The sequence below is a fragment of the Pestalotiopsis fici genome (genome assembly GCF_000516985.1).
Source record: "Pestalotiopsis fici W106-1 unplaced genomic scaffold PFICI_Scf_3, whole genome shotgun sequence".
NCBI classification, from domain to species: Eukaryota; Fungi; Ascomycota; class Sordariomycetes; order Amphisphaeriales; family Sporocadaceae; genus Pestalotiopsis; species Pestalotiopsis fici.
The window spans coordinates 4,908,393-4,924,040 of NW_006917093.1; the positions used below are offsets into that span (position 1 = coordinate 4,908,393).

Genomic DNA, 15,648 nt, shown 5'->3' on the forward strand with positions numbered 1-15,648 from the left:
AATATTAAAAATTAAAAAAAACACAAGAATAAGCGCTAAAAAAATCGAAATTTACCGTTATTGCTAAAAAGCACGCTAGCGCTTAGCCTTACGAGCGCGCTTTTTTTTTTTTATTATAACAAAAAAGCTTAATTATTATTCGGTCCTACTAAGCCTTAAAGCTATTAAACGAAAACGGGCGGTATATATAGCTTTAAGCGCGAATTTTTTTAGGAAATTTAAAAAAAAAGCAAAGTATAATAATAAATAATATAATAAAAAAATAAAAGCGTATAATTATTTTTTAAAAAAATAATAAATAAAAATAAATTAAAAAAGCTTAAAAAAATTTAACTTAAAAGGTAAAAAAAAAAAAGAAATGGAAGCTTAGGAAATAATAGGAAATAAGCTATTTATAAATAAAATAATTAATCCGATTAAATAAACCATTATTTTTTAATTCGGGCAAAAACGCTAAATAAATATAAATTAATAAAAACGCACCTAAAATAATTATTAAAGGCCTAATAATAAAAGAATTAATAAAACTAATTGCTATATTTTATCGAATATAACTATTATTAAATCTTTTAATTATTATAAAAAAAAAGGAAAGCTTAAAGCATTAGTCTAAAAAAATGCAAACGTAATAAAAAGGAAAAGAAAACTCTAACCAAGCAAGCCTGCATTAGAAAAATTTAAAAAGCGTAAAAAATTAAAAATAAATATAACTAAATAAAAAAAAAATCTAAAACTTATCTAAACCTAATTATTAAATACTAAAAATAAATATTAAAAAAAAAAAGGAAAAATAAAAATCTTTAAATAAATAGCGTATAAAAAAGTTATTTTTAAAAAAAAATCTATAAATAAGGGAATTTCTACAAAAAAAATATTTAAATAAAAGGTAAAAATATAAAAAAAGCTTTTTTAATCCGGGTTTATATATAATAAGCAAAGGTAATTATCGCTAAAAAAAACCTATTATTAACCGGTAATTTAATAATTAAATTTAACCTTTAAAACAAAAACGGCAAAAATAAAATAAACCTTAGGAAGGATATAGGATAAATATTTAAAAAAGCTTGGGATTTTTATCCTTATGCTTAATTTAATTTAAAAATAAAAATTTTAAAAAGTTATCTAATTAATATATCTTTATTAAACTTTTAAAGGACGCCTTAAAAGCTTAAGGGGTATATAATAGTTAGTTAGACCTTAAAGGTCCTTAAAATACTAAATATAAGGAATATATAAATATCCTTATTAAAAGCAAGGAGCTTACGGATAAAATCTATACGCTCTAAGGAAGTTAATAAATCTTTTTAATAAATAAATATATAAATAGGATTATATACTCCCTTTTTAATTAAAATTTAAATAAATATAATACACCTTATAATTATACCTATACTTTTTAACGCTTTTAGCTTACTTTAATATTGTGATTCTTTTAAACCTACTTCACATGCTCCTTTAACTATATTACATTTAGTAATATATATAAAGGGGGGGTCGGGATTAAAAGAAAAAATTTAGGGTTATTTAATATTTAATTAGGATTTAAGGGCTATATACCCGTTTTGCGTTAGCTATTTTATATAATTTTTTATATAAAGGCTAATTAATAAGCCGCAGCGTAAGCTATAAGCATTTTTTGCTTTTAAATAAGTTTAATTATTGCTATTTTACGCTATTTGCTAAGCTATTAATAATAATAATATTTAAAGGAGGAAAATATATTTTTATTAAATGGCTAAAAGGCTTCGCTAATATATATAGGCAGGTATATTAACGCGATTTTTATACGATAAATTATAAATATAAATTTTAATAGCAAATAAGTATTATAGCTATTTAATATTAATATTTTTTAAAGGCGTGGCCGCTGCGCATTTTTACGGGGCCTTGTTTTTAAGCCAAATACCTGCTTAAGCCACGAAAGGGCTATAATAAAATTAAATTATTTTTTATATATAATAATAAACTTAGCTTCCTTTAAATCTTTAAAAAACCACTGCGTTTATAGCGTTATTCCTTTTAAAATATAAATTATTATAATTATTAAGCTAAAAGCGTTAATATTATAAATCGTAATTATTTATTTAATTACTCCCGATTTTTAAATACGAAAGCGACGTAATTTCGATATGCTTATAATAATCCTTTTTTTAGCTTTACCTTTTTAGACCCTAATTTTATTTATATTATATATATTTTTAGATTTAATTAAATATAGCTTTAAGACCTTATTTATAAATATATAAAACTTTTAAATAGCCCCGGAATTAATCCTATTAATCCGATTAGCATCGATAACCCGTTTTAGCTTTATAGCTAAATATAGATAGCGCTATACAAATTTATTTACCTAATTCTTTTTAATATAAATAGCTTAATTATTAAATTTAATGCTAATAGCGATTTATAAAGCTACGTTTCGTACGATTCGTTTTAAAAGAGCTTATCCGCATTATTTTTCGTATAAAATTTAGTTTTTAAGCTTTTATTTTTATAATTTTAAAAAAGTTTGCGTTAATTCGTAGGCATTACGATAAAGCCGCGTATTTTATAGCTTATGCGATAAAATAAATGCATAAATACCTAAATCGCGTGCAATTTTAATTAATTTTTTACCGTTTTCGACCTTTTTAATTGCTTTTTTTATATCGCGTTCGTTTAATTTAGTTATTTTAAAAAGATGGGATTAATTGAATAAGTGGCTGTTGAGATATTATAAAAGTGTTGTAGTTGGGTTATATTGTAGAGTGGAAATAACACGTTGCAAAAGGGGGTGCATTGCAAAAGTGGGTTCAACTGGTTAGATATGTATTTAGATATATTAATCATGGTTTTGAGGTTGCTAGACCCACTCGTTTCCCTAACCTACCTAGCCTTCAATGCCCCTAGTTAGAAGAGCTCGGACCCTTTTTCCCAGTCCCGTTGAGTCCAGTCAGTTGTCTCCCTCTCACCTCGCCAGTTCGCGACGCAGCAGCAATTTTCCCAAACGCCAACCAGGCGCGACTCCAGCCTTTCGATTCGCATCCACCACGACATCGAACTTGGCCCATTTGCGACCACGTCTAATCCCCATTCCATCATCAACGACCATTTAAATATTGTCGCTCACAGAGGCTCGACATTTTGCGACGCGCCGCACTTCAGTTGCACTCTTGATTGATTTTTCAATCAGTCAATCGCTCGCTAGCCCTAGCTTTCTTTCTATTGTAATCCATCCACCTACCTTGGTTGGTCTGGTATACAAGGGCCATCATCAAAACCACCACGATGGAAGAAGAAAACGTCAGCTATGGCTCACCAGCCAACGCTGCCACTCCTGGCAGCAACCCCATCCTCGCTCAACCGCCTCTACAGGCTGGTCCAACTGGTGAGGCTGAAGCTTCCGAAGGTTCGTCGCCCAGTCGTTTCGCGCATAATCATTACCATCAATCACGCGATTGCTAATCACGTTGCGCATAGCAGATGTCCAGATGTCTGAAGTCCAAGCTCCTGCAGAACCCCAAATCAAGCAGGATAGCAACACCCCCGCTCCTGCTGCTCTTTCAGATAACCCCCTAGATGCACCCGCGGGACCTCCCGCTGAGACCGTTTTGGGATCCAAGGAGGACGAGGAGATGGGCGATGCCCCCAAGGATGGTCAGAATGTTGAGAAGGAAGGCGAGGCATCAGCGCCCGCTGCCGGTGCCGACGGTGCTGCGACCGAGACCAAGTCGAAAGAAAGCATAGAAAACGCCGCTCGCGAACACCTCATCTCTCAGACACATTCCATCGTGCTGCCGAGCTACAGCACATGGTTTGATATGAACACGATTCACAGCATCGAGCGCAAGGCTTTGCCTGAATTCTTCAATAACCGTAACCGCAGCAAGACGTCTCACGTCTACAAGGACTACCGAGACTTTATGATCAACACATACCGTCTCAACCCAAGCGAGTACCTAACCGTGACGGCCACGCGACGAAACCTGGCTGGTGACGTGTGCGCCATTATGCGCGTGCATTCTTTCTTGGAGCAGTGGGGTCTGATCAACTACCAGGTAAGCTCGACTCGTACACCTTATTATCCCATAATCAATCGTGCTAATGCATGGCATGCAGGTCGACGCCGATCAGAGGCCTTCGCCAGTTGGTCCTCCATTCACAGGCCATTTCCAGATCATTTGCGATACACCCCGTGGTCTCCAAGCATGGCAGCCTTCTGCGGATCCCATTGTCGTTGATGGCAAGAAGAATGTCGACACCGACCAAAAGGCCGCTGCCACTCCGACGGCTGCTGGTGAGCGCAACTTGGAGATTGGCCGCAACATTTTCGAGGCCAGCGCCAAGGGCAAGCAATTGAACAAGACGGAGTCAAAGACCAACGGCGAAGCTCCTGCCACTAATGGCACTGCGAGCGCCACGCCCGATGCCGAAGAGTTGACAAAGAAGCCTATCGCCAAGGTCAACTGCACAAACTGTGGCGTGGACTGCACCAGAGTGTACTACCACCTTCCAGAAACTCAGGGTCCCGGCAAGGCCAAGAACGACGTTTGTCCTAGCTGTTATCTGGACGGCCGTATCCCCCACAACCAGACCAACAACCAGTACACCAAGCTGGAGAACCCGACCTACTCTGCAGTACTGGACCGCGACGCTCCATGGTCTGATGCTGAATTATTGCGTCTCTTGGAGGGTCTTGAGAAGTACGATGACGACTGGGCCGAAATTGCAGAGCACGTTGGCACCCGAACAAGGGAAGAGTGTGTCTTGCAATTCCTGCAGCTTGACATAGAAGACAAGTACCTCGAGTCGGAGGCCCCAGTACACGCACCTACAGGTCTTGGTCTTTTGGGAAGCCACGGCGGCCAGCTTCCTTTCAGCAAAGCTGACAACCCCGTAATGTCGGTGATTGGTTTCCTGGCAAGCTTGGCAGATCCCAAGAGCACAGCTGCCGCCGCCAAGCTATCGGTCGAGGAGCTCCGGGCTGGCCTGAGGAACAAGATCGAGGGTGGCGAGGACAAGTCGAGCGAAAAGGGCAAGGAAAAGGAGGGCGACTCGATGGAGATCGATATTAGACAAGAGACGACCACTACCACAACTACGACCACGACCACAACGGCAGCTGCAAGCATCCCTCTAGCCATGATGGCTGCTCGCTCAGGTGGTCTAGCTTCTCACGAAGAGCGTGAGATGAGCCGCCTTCTCAGCGCCGCTGTCAACGTGACCCTGCAAAAAATGGAGCTCAAGATGAAGTATTTTGAGGAGATGGAGAGTATCTTGCAAGCTGAGAGACGCGAACTCGAGCGTGGCCGCCAGCAGCTGTTCCTGGATCGTCTCGCGTTTAAGAAGCGAGTACGGGACACCCAGGAGGGTCTCAAGACAGCCGCGGTCAATGGTGACATTAAGATGAGTGGCCTTGAATCGCAGGGCTTAACCTTTGCGACTACACCAGCAGTGGGATCAGTACAGCCAGTGGGTGCGGATGGTCAGATCAAGAGCTACGAGGCATAATGGTAGCAACCCAACTCGACTGTTTTTCTCTAGCATAAAAAGGGTCGAACATGTGTTATGGAAGCGGCGAAAGGATAATTCTGAGGCTTACTGGTCAGGTTCTTGATATTTTTTTTCTCTAAGGCGTTTTTGGTCGGCCCAAATGGCCCATCCACGGCATCCTGACAGTACCAAGTATGCTTTTTTTGTAGATTCATATGTACCACCACAAAGAGGTTATAAATAAAGTCGACTTGGTTGGTAAAGAAACTCGAACTTTATACATTGTAGTGGTGTTTCCTCTAAACTGTGAATATACTGGCCTCACTGAATTTCCCACTCACTCACATACTGGATATTGTCCCTCCAGTCCGTGCCAGCCGGCTCAAACTCGCGGTGCCGGGCATTTCGCATGGCCGGATTTGTATTCGACGGCGCATCACTGGGTATCTCGACCCTCCTGAGCATGGCTTGAAGTTGAGCTTCCTCGCGTCTGCTGTTGTGCATATCGTGCTCCTCGGCCTCGGCCTCCATCCTGTGCTCCGTCTCAATGCGCTGTTGCAGGCCTTGCCGAGCCCGGGTGGTGAATCCGTAGTCGGCCGAATAGGAGATGGCCTCGTGCAAGTCGCGCTTGACCGCGTCCTCGTCGACGTCTGGGGCGACATCTTGCTCGTCTACCTCATCGCCGGTTTCCTGGGTCATCTCTTCATCTTCCGGCAAGGAAGAGGCGTCTGAGATATCCATCGTGTCTTCTTCGTCCTCTATTTCTGTTTCTATGTCTCCGCTAGAGGGTCCGCCGGCCGCCGCCGCACTATTGTCTTGCACGGAGTACTCAAGCGCCGTCTCTACGTCGTGATAGGACATGACGTAGTCTCCGTCACTCTCCTCGTCTCCCGGCTCTTCTTCAGGTGCCGAATCCGCCTGGTCATTGACGACATCGATACGAAGTCTCCGGGCTGCCCCCGCCCAAAAGTCGTGACTATTCGTCTTGAGATTGAGCGAGTCCACGGCGGCCTTGACGTCCCTCTCCTTGACCAGAGGTCTGGCGTGGGGGAAATACTGCCGCTGGGCCTTGAGGCGCATGCCAGCCATGAAGAGGGTGCTCGCCACCAGCCGCCTGGTGATGCTGACGGCCAGCGAGTGGAAGTCGGCCAATGCCGTGGCCCGAATGGCTGGGGGCTCCTCGGAGACGTAGCGCCAGTTGTAGTCTGGGATGGCCGAGTTCATAAAGAGGCGGTCGGACAAGCGGAGCCAGGTCTTGGCCTTGAAGAAATCGAGAAACGGCATATCTTCGTCCTTGATGCTGCCGCCGCCGCCGTCGGGCGCATCCTCGGCCGCATCGGGCGTAATGAGCCACCGGTCGCCCCACCGCTTCTCTTCCGTCGAGGCCTCGTGATTATCCTGCCGCAGCGAAAGGTCGTCCGCGGCCTCCTCCAGGGCAGCGGTGCACTCGTGGCTCAGCTCCGCGGCAGCCGGTACCTCTGCGAGCCGCAGCGTCCTGCGCCGCCGACTGCGCGCGTCCCGGCGCTGCCTCGCCCGGTCCTCGAGCAGAAGCAGGAACTGGCGCACCTCGAGCGGGCCCTTGGACCCCACGCGCGCCGCGATGCCGGGCAGGTCGTCGCGGCCCAGCCGCCCGAGGGCCGAGAAAAAGGCCTCCTTTTCGACGGGCGACCAGCGCACCGCGCCGACCTGCGTGGGCGGCTCCAGCAGGTCCGCGGCCGCGGCGTCGTCGGCAATCAGCGAGAGGGCGGCGTCGGCAATGTCCTGGTTGAGCAGGCTCAAGTAGTCTGGGTTGAAGGGGCGGCGCTGGCGTTTGAGGGGCGCGCCGGCGTAGGGAGGGAGGTGGTGGGCCTTGCGCTTTTTACGAGACCTACTTCTCGACGATGACGACGACGACGGTGATGCGCCGTCTTCCGAGTCCAGTTCATCTGCACTTTCGCCCGTCTGACTCCTCTCTGTGACATGCCGGCTGGGTTCAATATCCGAGTTTTGTCCTTGTGATTCGTGCTCGGACGCGCCGAAATTGATTTCGCTCGGGACGTAGTCGTCCTCGTCTGATATGGTCGCCATCTCGCTAGTACTTCTTTTTCTGTCTTACAATATACACACAGAGTAGGCCCGGCAAGCACGACGAATATCGGAAAATTCAAGTCGTCTAGCTGACTCGTGACTCTGGCAATGCTGATGTTTGTGGCCAGGTTGAGAATCGAAAAAGCTTTGCTGATAATCATCCACTTGCACTATGTGTTGGGTTTCTCAAATATCCTCCCTCGAGCCAGGATCTCAGAACCTGAGGAACAGAAAATAAATTCGTGGCCTCTTGCTTCGGCCATGCGGACCTGGATAGTGCTCGAAGAATATCGAGCCTCGGTTTGGGTGTTATCCGAAGCACGCTCTTGCCTGGAGTTTAACCTTGAACACAGGCATGAAATTGATGGCGGCAGTCTGCTGTGTTTTGGTCAGTAACTGATCGCAAAAACAGAACTGGGGAAAACCATGTATCTCTCACTATATCTAAAATTTGATCAGGTTGGGTGGACTTGATTCCGTTGTCTTTACAAGTAGCAATTAGTGCATGGAAAATACGTTGGGAGGATGGATGCGTTTATCGTTTACAGGGGGAGGTTTGTGAACTTTGGCTGACAACACAACTTTCTCTCACCTAGTCTCGTCAATTAAGTGACTCGAATGACCAATTGAATGTACATACCATAATCTCGCGAGGATCATCTTCAGGTAGTGGCGCTTCTACTTCAAGTCGACGGTGCAGTCTTCAGCCAGTGACTGTCTTGCATTTGGTTCGATATTGAAGGTCGTTTCCAGTATGAAAGTTTTTTGACTCGAGATGTCATCATGGTTTGGTCAATGAATGAATTCTCAGGGTCCTTGTCTTAGCGGGTTGGAATGCCTGTTGTAGTGCTTCTACAGGGGCATAGACGATCGAGTTAGTGGGGTTATTTACCGCCGGAAGTTTGTGGTGCCTATTTTCTGCTAAGGAAGTCAAGGGACCCTCAAAATGATTCAACATCGCGGGAACAGCAATGACTTTTCATGCAAACATTAAACATCACATTATGGACCTTGGTATAGGAAAAGGCATCAATGATCATCGTTGCCTCTTTTCAAGAAGTATCCTACTTATTTCATGAAAATTGCCATATGAAATTCATTCTTGTCGATGAAACTTGCTTCTTGTAGGTCTTTCGGTGAGAATACCCGACTAATATCCGAGACTCCTTGCTAGCTGATTCATGATACTACCTACTCTGTTTCAGTGACCAAACCAAAAGAAAGGCCTTTGACTAGTTCATCTTCCACATATTGGTGTTTTAGTATTCTCCATTCTGAGCATAAATTCCTCAAGTCTAAGAATATGTAACAGATTCAGGATTCTCAAGACATTTGCAATCAATTTGTTCCGCTAATTGAAATTGTAAGCTCTTCATCAACCCGTAACCTCGAGCACAACACTAACGGGGATTTGCAAGGTCAATTGCGTACTTCTTTAACGTATACTGTCATATACACGTGACTGCAACTCGGGAGTCTTTTGCATGAGCGCGGACCTCATCCTCCCGTGAGGCTCGAATCCTGAAACCACAAGTGAACAGGTGCCGATCTAGGACATTGGCAGTCCCACGGTTGTGCCATGTTGGGAGCCCGTACTCTGCGGTGCTTGTCCAGACCAACATTCAGACTTGCACATTCGACCGTCGTTCACTGCCAGCGGGGGCCCAGACCCAGCGTCAGATGGGCCACCAGCCAGGCTACCGCTGCCTCAGTAGCAGGAGAGGCAGCACCGGCGATTCCTCCGGTCGGCGGCGGCCATGTGCGTCTCCGCAAGTACCAAGAGGAATGCATCCAAGCCGTGTTGTCCTCCCTGGAGCAAGGGCACAAACGCATCGGCATCTCCCTGGCCACGGGCGCCGGCAAGACCGTCATCTTCACCCAGTTGATTGATCGAATCAGGGCCACCTCTCAACATGCAGACCAGACGCTCATCCTGGCCCACCGCCGCGAGCTGGTCGAGCAGGCCGCCAGGCACTGCACGAATGCTTACCCCGACAAGACTGTCGATATTGAAATGGGCAACATGCACGCCTCCGGAACTGCCGACATCACCATTGCCAGTATACAGAGCATCACGTCGGGCGATCGGATGAGCAAGTTTGACCCAAAGCGGTTCAAGCTCGTCCTGGTCGACGAGGCGCACCATATTGTCGCTCCGGGTTATCTGCGGGCGCTGGATCACTTTGACCTGGACCAGAAGCGGCAATCTTCCCCAACCCTGATTGGAGTCTCGGCCACCTTTTCCCGCTTCGACGGCCTGCGGCTCGGTGCCGCCATTGACGAGATCGTCTACCACAAGGACTATGTCGACATGATTGGGGAAAAGTGGTTGTCCGACGTGATATTCACCACGGTGGCATCGACGGCCGACCTCTCGCGGGTGCGCGACGGCGCCAACGGCGACTTTCAGCCGGCCGAGCTGTCCCGCGTCGTCAACACGGACCAGGTCAACGAGATCACGGTGCGGAGCTGGCTCGCCAAGGCACGGGAGAGGCAGTCGACGCTGGTCTTTTGCGTCGACCTCTCCCACGTTTCCGGCCTCACTCAGACCTTTCGCAGCCACGGCATCGACGCTCGTTTCGTCACCGGTGACACTCCCAAGGTGGAACGGAGCGAGCGCCTCGAGGCCTTCAAGGCGGGAAAGTTCCCCGTGCTGGTCAACTGCGGCGTATTCACAGAAGGGACCGACATTCCCAATATCGATTGCATCATTTTGGCCCGGCCAACAAAGTCTCGTAACCTCCTTGTGCAAATGATTGGGCGTGGCATGAGACTGCACCAGGGGAAAACTAACTGTCACATTATTGATATGGTGTCGAGTCTAGAGACAGGCATCGTTACAACGCCTACGCTATTTGGTCTCGACCCAAGCGAGCTGGTGAGCGATGCCTCAGTCGAAGATATGCGCGACCTGAATGCTCGCAAAGAAGCAGAAGCAGAGAGAGCCAATAAGGTCAACTCGTCAAAGCCACAAGCATCCAACGAGGGCGCTGTTCGCAGCCTCACCTTTACAGAATACGACTCAGTCTTTGAACTCATTGCCGACTCTTCAGGAGAAGAGAACATTCGATCAATCAGTCAGTATGCTTGGGTAGAAGTCGGACCGGACCGGTACATACTATCGGTCCCAAGTGGAACATACATTAGACTAGAAAAGGACGAGCCCGCTTTGGACGGAACACCAAGGTTCGGCGCCTGGGAGATTAGAATGCTTCCACAAGGCACGGCATCCAAATCGCCATTCGCGACGCCGCGGCGGCTCCTCGAAGCCACAACTTTTGCGGACGCCGTCCACGGCGCAGACAAGTATGCATCGGAAAAGTTTCCCAATAACTTCATCTCCCGGCGAATGAGGTGGCGTAAAAGTCCGGCCACCAAGGTGCAGCTCAAACTCGTCAACAGGATGCGATCCCCAGACGATCAGCTGACGCCGGCAGACATCACCATGGGCAAGGCGTCCGACATGATTACCAAGATCAAACATGGAGCACGCGGGAGGTTTGCTGCCATTGATGCCGACAAGCGACGCAGGCAACGCCAGGCTACGCTCGTGGAGCAGCAGAAGGAGAGGAAGCTGAGGGAGAAGGTGACTGTAGGACCTTTAAGTGTATAATACTCGAGACATACCCAACTCCAGATGAATAATTCAAAACCTCGCATAGGCCACGGAAATCAGGTGGCCAAGTTGCTGATACATGCCCATTATGGGAGTCCAATTGTCGCTTAGCTGTATGAGCATTTGTCCTAGAACCCTATCGCGCCTGATGAAGTGAACCATTCAACAAACATGAAAGAGGACTTGCAGTCAAAATTGTTTTACCATTAGCTACTTTGCCATAATCACTACTCGATTCTTGTTTTCGCATGATCATTTGATGGGTTTTCCGACTTCGCACCAACTCGACAAGCCATATGAATAGACCTTCTTCGTGACTGGCAAACAATATAGCAACCATGTTGCTGATAAGCGGCCCTACGCCCATCATTTCTGCAGCAAATCGTCCAAGACATGTCCCACAACATCAACAGATTCCAATTTCCTCAATTTCTTCCGCGTTCAGATAACCACGAATCTTTCGATAATGATTCACCACGACAATCCCGAACTCACTCGACACGGTTGCGCTTTTTCCTTGCCTTTGCCTCTTTCTCGGCGGCCTTCTCGGCTGCCTTTTCAGCCGCCTTCAAAGCTTTGGCCGCCTCCTTTGCTTCTGCAATCGCACGATCGTCTGCCTCGACCCCTTCTGTCAAAGGTCAGCACACAGCCGCAAGTTCCACCGATAATGGTATATCCAATGTGTCCTTGTGCATACTTACCAGCACCCCATTGACCTGGTTCCGTCCACTTGCTCAAGCATGCGACACATTTGAGGCCATAGCCAGTTGTGTTCATGGCCAAAATGTTGAAGCATCTCTTGTGGATCTTGATGTGGCAATCAGAGCATTCCACAGTAGGCTTGGCAACATCCGTCGTTTCCTGGAAGCAAATGGGACAGTTGCCATTGGCCAAGAGACCGACACTACCGTCCGAGACTGCTCCGTCATTGGATGCTTGCAAGATGGGCTTGAAGAACTGCTCAAGTTCATCTGAGAGAAAGGCGTTCTACTCAACAAATTGTCGATGTCAGTCATTGCTTTCTTCTGATCGGTCAAGATCGATTGGGCCTTGAAGATATTCAATATTTGGATGCAAAGAAAATCGCGATAAAGTCGATCCTCCAAAGATACTCCAAGAAGAATAGTAACAGTATCAACAACTCACCTGCCATAACAAGGGCTCTGGAACCTTGAGTATGTTGGCGAGGACAGCTGCAACGATCAATAGATAGACAAACGCTGTTAAACATGGAACCCTACCATAGATGTGCTTGCAATGCTCTTGGGCTCGAAAATTCTGACTTCATGTCAGAAGGCTGAGTCCAATAAGTGGGGGGTAGTGCCGGCAGCATGGCATGCTTACTTTGGAAGGACAGTCACAAGTTGGCATCTTGCAAATGCTAACTCGATACTGAGCATTATCGGCCCTGTTGTTCGCCATACAGAACTCGATGGATGGTCCGCCAAACTTGTGTTCTGCGCCATTCTCTCTTAGGCTCATCAGGCAGATAGCATCATTCTTGATGGCTTCCAGCTTCTTGTGATAGGTATGATCGGGACCATCCAGCCATTTCTTCTTGCGCTTCTCTCCGTCGGCACTCTTACCCTTTCCAACCACTCGGCTCACTGCCGGGGTAACACGAGGTTAGCTGGGTAATGTTTTCCGGCGGCAGACGTGGTTTCATGTTTTGAGAGAGTGTATTCTTTGATGGGAAGTGTTCTGGGAAACTACTTACCATCCTCTGCTGGAGGACGGCTCTCGGGCGCCTTGTAGTTGGTGAGAGCTTCTGCAAGCGCTTCAGCTTTTCCGCCAGTTGGCACTGCAATATACAATATTAGAAATACCCTGTCAGAGTGATTGTGGATATTGTAGTGATGTATCATCAAGCAAGAGCCAATATCTCGGTCCAAAGGGAAGGGCACTCACTTTCACGGATGGCACACTCCTCCTTGAGGACTGCATAGGGGATCTCAGTCCAGTCGGTATCGTCGGGCAAGGGACCACAGCCGACGGCAAAGGTACCTTTGCCCTTGCGGAGCAGACGCTGGCTCTGGAGTTCGGGAGGGTATTCGACCACCCGCATGGTGACGCGAGTGCAGGAATCGCCTTGCGATTTGGTAGGGAAGGGCAAGAATTGGTGTCTTTGAGATGCGAAGGCAGGGTTTTGACAGAATATCGGATGAAGGAAGTTTCTTGGGATTAGATGATATGACCAGGAATGATTTGAATTTTCTTGTTTGAAAAAGAGAAGGTAACCCAATTTTTTGTTCTGTGAATTGTGCGAGGGGTACACTCGTCGATTTGTTATTTGGAAGGTGCCTTTGACTGCCGAGATCGAATCGCTCTTTCCAGTTCAACTCGAAACAACTCTAGGCAGAGAGACCTTGTGATTAATGCTGGTCATGAAGCAGTGGACTGCAAGTAGGATCTTGCCTAGTGATGACATATTCTCAATACAGGGGTGAAAGAAGCCCCAAGGATTCTGCTGTGTAAATCTGTAGGTATCAAATAAGGTATTATCTCTGGAAATATCCAGTCCATTGCGATGCTACTCGCAACTACTACGGACTGAGCCCGTATAGCTTAGTTGGAAATGATAACACCATTCGCTCAATCAATTAGTGTATATAGAAGTGACACACATATTTTTGTTTCATTTTTTCTTTAAACGTTGTCTCGACTATCCTTGTAATTTGCTGGTGTCTAAGAAACTGCTGGAAGCACTCGTGGTGCCATTGGACCTTCAATTAGACACCAATTCTCTAGGCATCATGTCCATGACTTTCTTTCGAACCACAAAGAGAATGATGAGCCGCGCTAAAAACAGATTTTCTTGCCACACACGAGAAGGGAGGAGATGTCCTGTAATGGTCATCATAATCTCACATATATTTGTCTAGATCTATACTTGATTAGAGCCATGGGTATCTCGTGGATGTTTAAATCACCTCATGAATCTATAATACTCGCAACTATCTAATCTGCAAGTAAATCTACCCCAACGCCCCTCAGTGCCTCTACAGCCCAGTTGGGATACTGTGCCTTGTCTGAATACAAATCTGCAAAGAACTGTCTCAGAAACGCCGGATACTTGTCCTCAATAATGGCATTCCGTACGTCTCCCATCAAGTGCAGCTGATACCAGACATTGTGTATGCTGAGCAGATGCGCCGCCACCGTCTCTTTGCCCACGTTGTGGTGAACAAAAGCTCGCGTGATCTTGATCGCACCCTCACCCTTTCTGCAGCAGATGCAGCCACAGCCTTCCTCGAGGGGACCGAAGTCGGTGGCGAACTTGGAGTTCTTGATGTTCAACACGCCGTGCTTGGTAATGGCGTTGCCAAACCGAGCCGTCCTCGTCGGCCACACACAGTCAAACATGTCGGCACCCAGGGCAACACTGACAACCAGGTCCTCGGGATAACCAATTCCCATCACATATCGTGGCTTCAGCTCTGGCAGGAGTTCGGTGCACGTTGCCACCACCCGACAAAAGTCGGCCTTGGCCTCACCGCCGCTCAGGCCGCCAATAGCAATACCGGGCGTATCCCTGGCCACCATTTCTTTGCAACACTCGCGACGCATCTCGGTGTCGAGGCCGCCCTGGATGATGCAGAAGAGATTCTGCCGATCCGGGTTCTTGTGCGCTTGAATGCAGCGATCGAGCCAGCGCACACTTCGGTCCATGGCCTCGCGCATTCGGGCCTTGTCTGGCGATGTGGTGACGAGCACATCATCAAGCTGCATCATAATATCACTGCCAATTGTATTTTGTAGCGAGATGGAATGCTCAGGGGTCAGGAGCATGGGAGTTCGGTCATGTGGACTCAGAAACCGCACACCCTCTTCCGTAATGGTAGCCAGGGATAGCAAGCTGACCATCTGGAATCTACAAATGGGTTCAGGTTAGCCAAGATCAGCTCGACATGGTCATCAACCAGTATATAGTGAGATCGTACCCGCCACTATCTGTGAGGATATTGTGGTCCCAGCCTTGCAGCTTGTGCGCTCCGCCAATGGCCTCAAGGGCCTCCTGGCCCGGCTTCAAACCGAGGTGGTAGGTGTTGTTTAGGCAGAGCCGACATCCTGTTTCTTCCAACTGCTCCGGTGTCAATCCCTTGAGCGAAGCCTGCGTTGCCACGGGCATGAAGATCGGAAGCGGTACCGAGCCATGCGGCAAGGTAAGGAGAGAAGCACGGGCCCGAGTTGTCTATGGCCCCCGTCATGTTAGAGGTGTATGTAAATATTTATATAATCGGGCAGCAATCGGCGCTGGGGAGACCGAGGGGTCGGTAGGAGGGTGGGTGGGTAGATGGATAGGCTGGGCTGCATGGGATTGTTTTCTTACGGAGCAACGGGCAACCAGATCAAAAGTCAGGGCAGCAGAAGACTGCGAGGCAATGACGTTGGCCATCCTCTCCAGCATTACCCTTTATTAGCCGTGGGGTCAAGGTTGAGGTACGTAGGTAGGTATGTAGGCAGGTTGGCGTAGGTAGTATCCAGCAGTACTT

At 47.2% G+C, this 15,648-nt stretch overlaps 5 protein-coding genes across 5 annotated transcripts; 2 read left to right on the top strand and 3 right to left on the bottom strand.

Moving 5' to 3' along the window:
* Positions 1 to 3,267: 3,267 nt before the first annotated feature.
* On the top strand, positions 3,268 to 5,490 carry PFICI_05621 (uncharacterized protein; the record flags this gene model as incomplete). Its single annotated transcript, XM_007834202.1, has 3 exons — positions 3,268 to 3,388; positions 3,460 to 4,037; positions 4,099 to 5,490. 3 exons carry the CDS (start codon positions 3,268 to 3,270, stop codon positions 5,488 to 5,490), a joined length of 2,091 nt encoding a protein of 696 aa, XP_007832393.1.
* A 303-nt stretch (positions 5,491 to 5,793) lies between these two features.
* Positions 5,794 to 7,539, bottom strand: PFICI_05622 (uncharacterized protein; the record flags this gene model as incomplete). Its single annotated transcript, XM_007834203.1, has 1 exon — positions 5,794 to 7,539. One exon carries the CDS (start codon positions 7,537 to 7,539, stop codon positions 5,794 to 5,796), a length of 1,746 nt encoding a protein of 581 aa, XP_007832394.1.
* Positions 7,540 to 9,118: 1,579 nt separating this feature from the next.
* Positions 9,119 to 11,152, top strand: PFICI_05623 (uncharacterized protein; the record flags this gene model as incomplete). Its single annotated transcript, XM_007834204.1, has 1 exon — positions 9,119 to 11,152. One exon carries the CDS (start codon positions 9,119 to 9,121, stop codon positions 11,150 to 11,152), a length of 2,034 nt encoding a protein of 677 aa, XP_007832395.1.
* A 494-nt stretch (positions 11,153 to 11,646) lies between these two features.
* PFICI_05624 (uncharacterized protein) lies at positions 11,647 to 13,220 on the bottom strand (the record flags this gene model as incomplete). Its single annotated transcript, XM_007834205.1, has 6 exons — positions 11,647 to 11,783; positions 11,857 to 12,142; positions 12,302 to 12,433; positions 12,500 to 12,762; positions 12,873 to 12,956; positions 13,064 to 13,220. The coding sequence occupies 6 exons, from the start codon at positions 13,218 to 13,220 to the stop codon at positions 11,647 to 11,649; spliced, it is 1,059 nt and encodes a 352-aa protein (XP_007832396.1).
* Positions 13,221 to 14,113: 893 nt separating this feature from the next.
* Positions 14,114 to 15,284, bottom strand: PFICI_05625 (putative queuine tRNA-ribosyltransferase; the record flags this gene model as incomplete). The annotated part of the gene is made up of 2 exons (XM_007834206.1): positions 14,114 to 15,026; positions 15,097 to 15,284. The coding sequence occupies 2 exons, from the start codon at positions 15,282 to 15,284 to the stop codon at positions 14,114 to 14,116; spliced, it is 1,101 nt and encodes a 366-aa protein (XP_007832397.1).
* Positions 15,285 to 15,648: the final 364 nt, after the last annotated feature.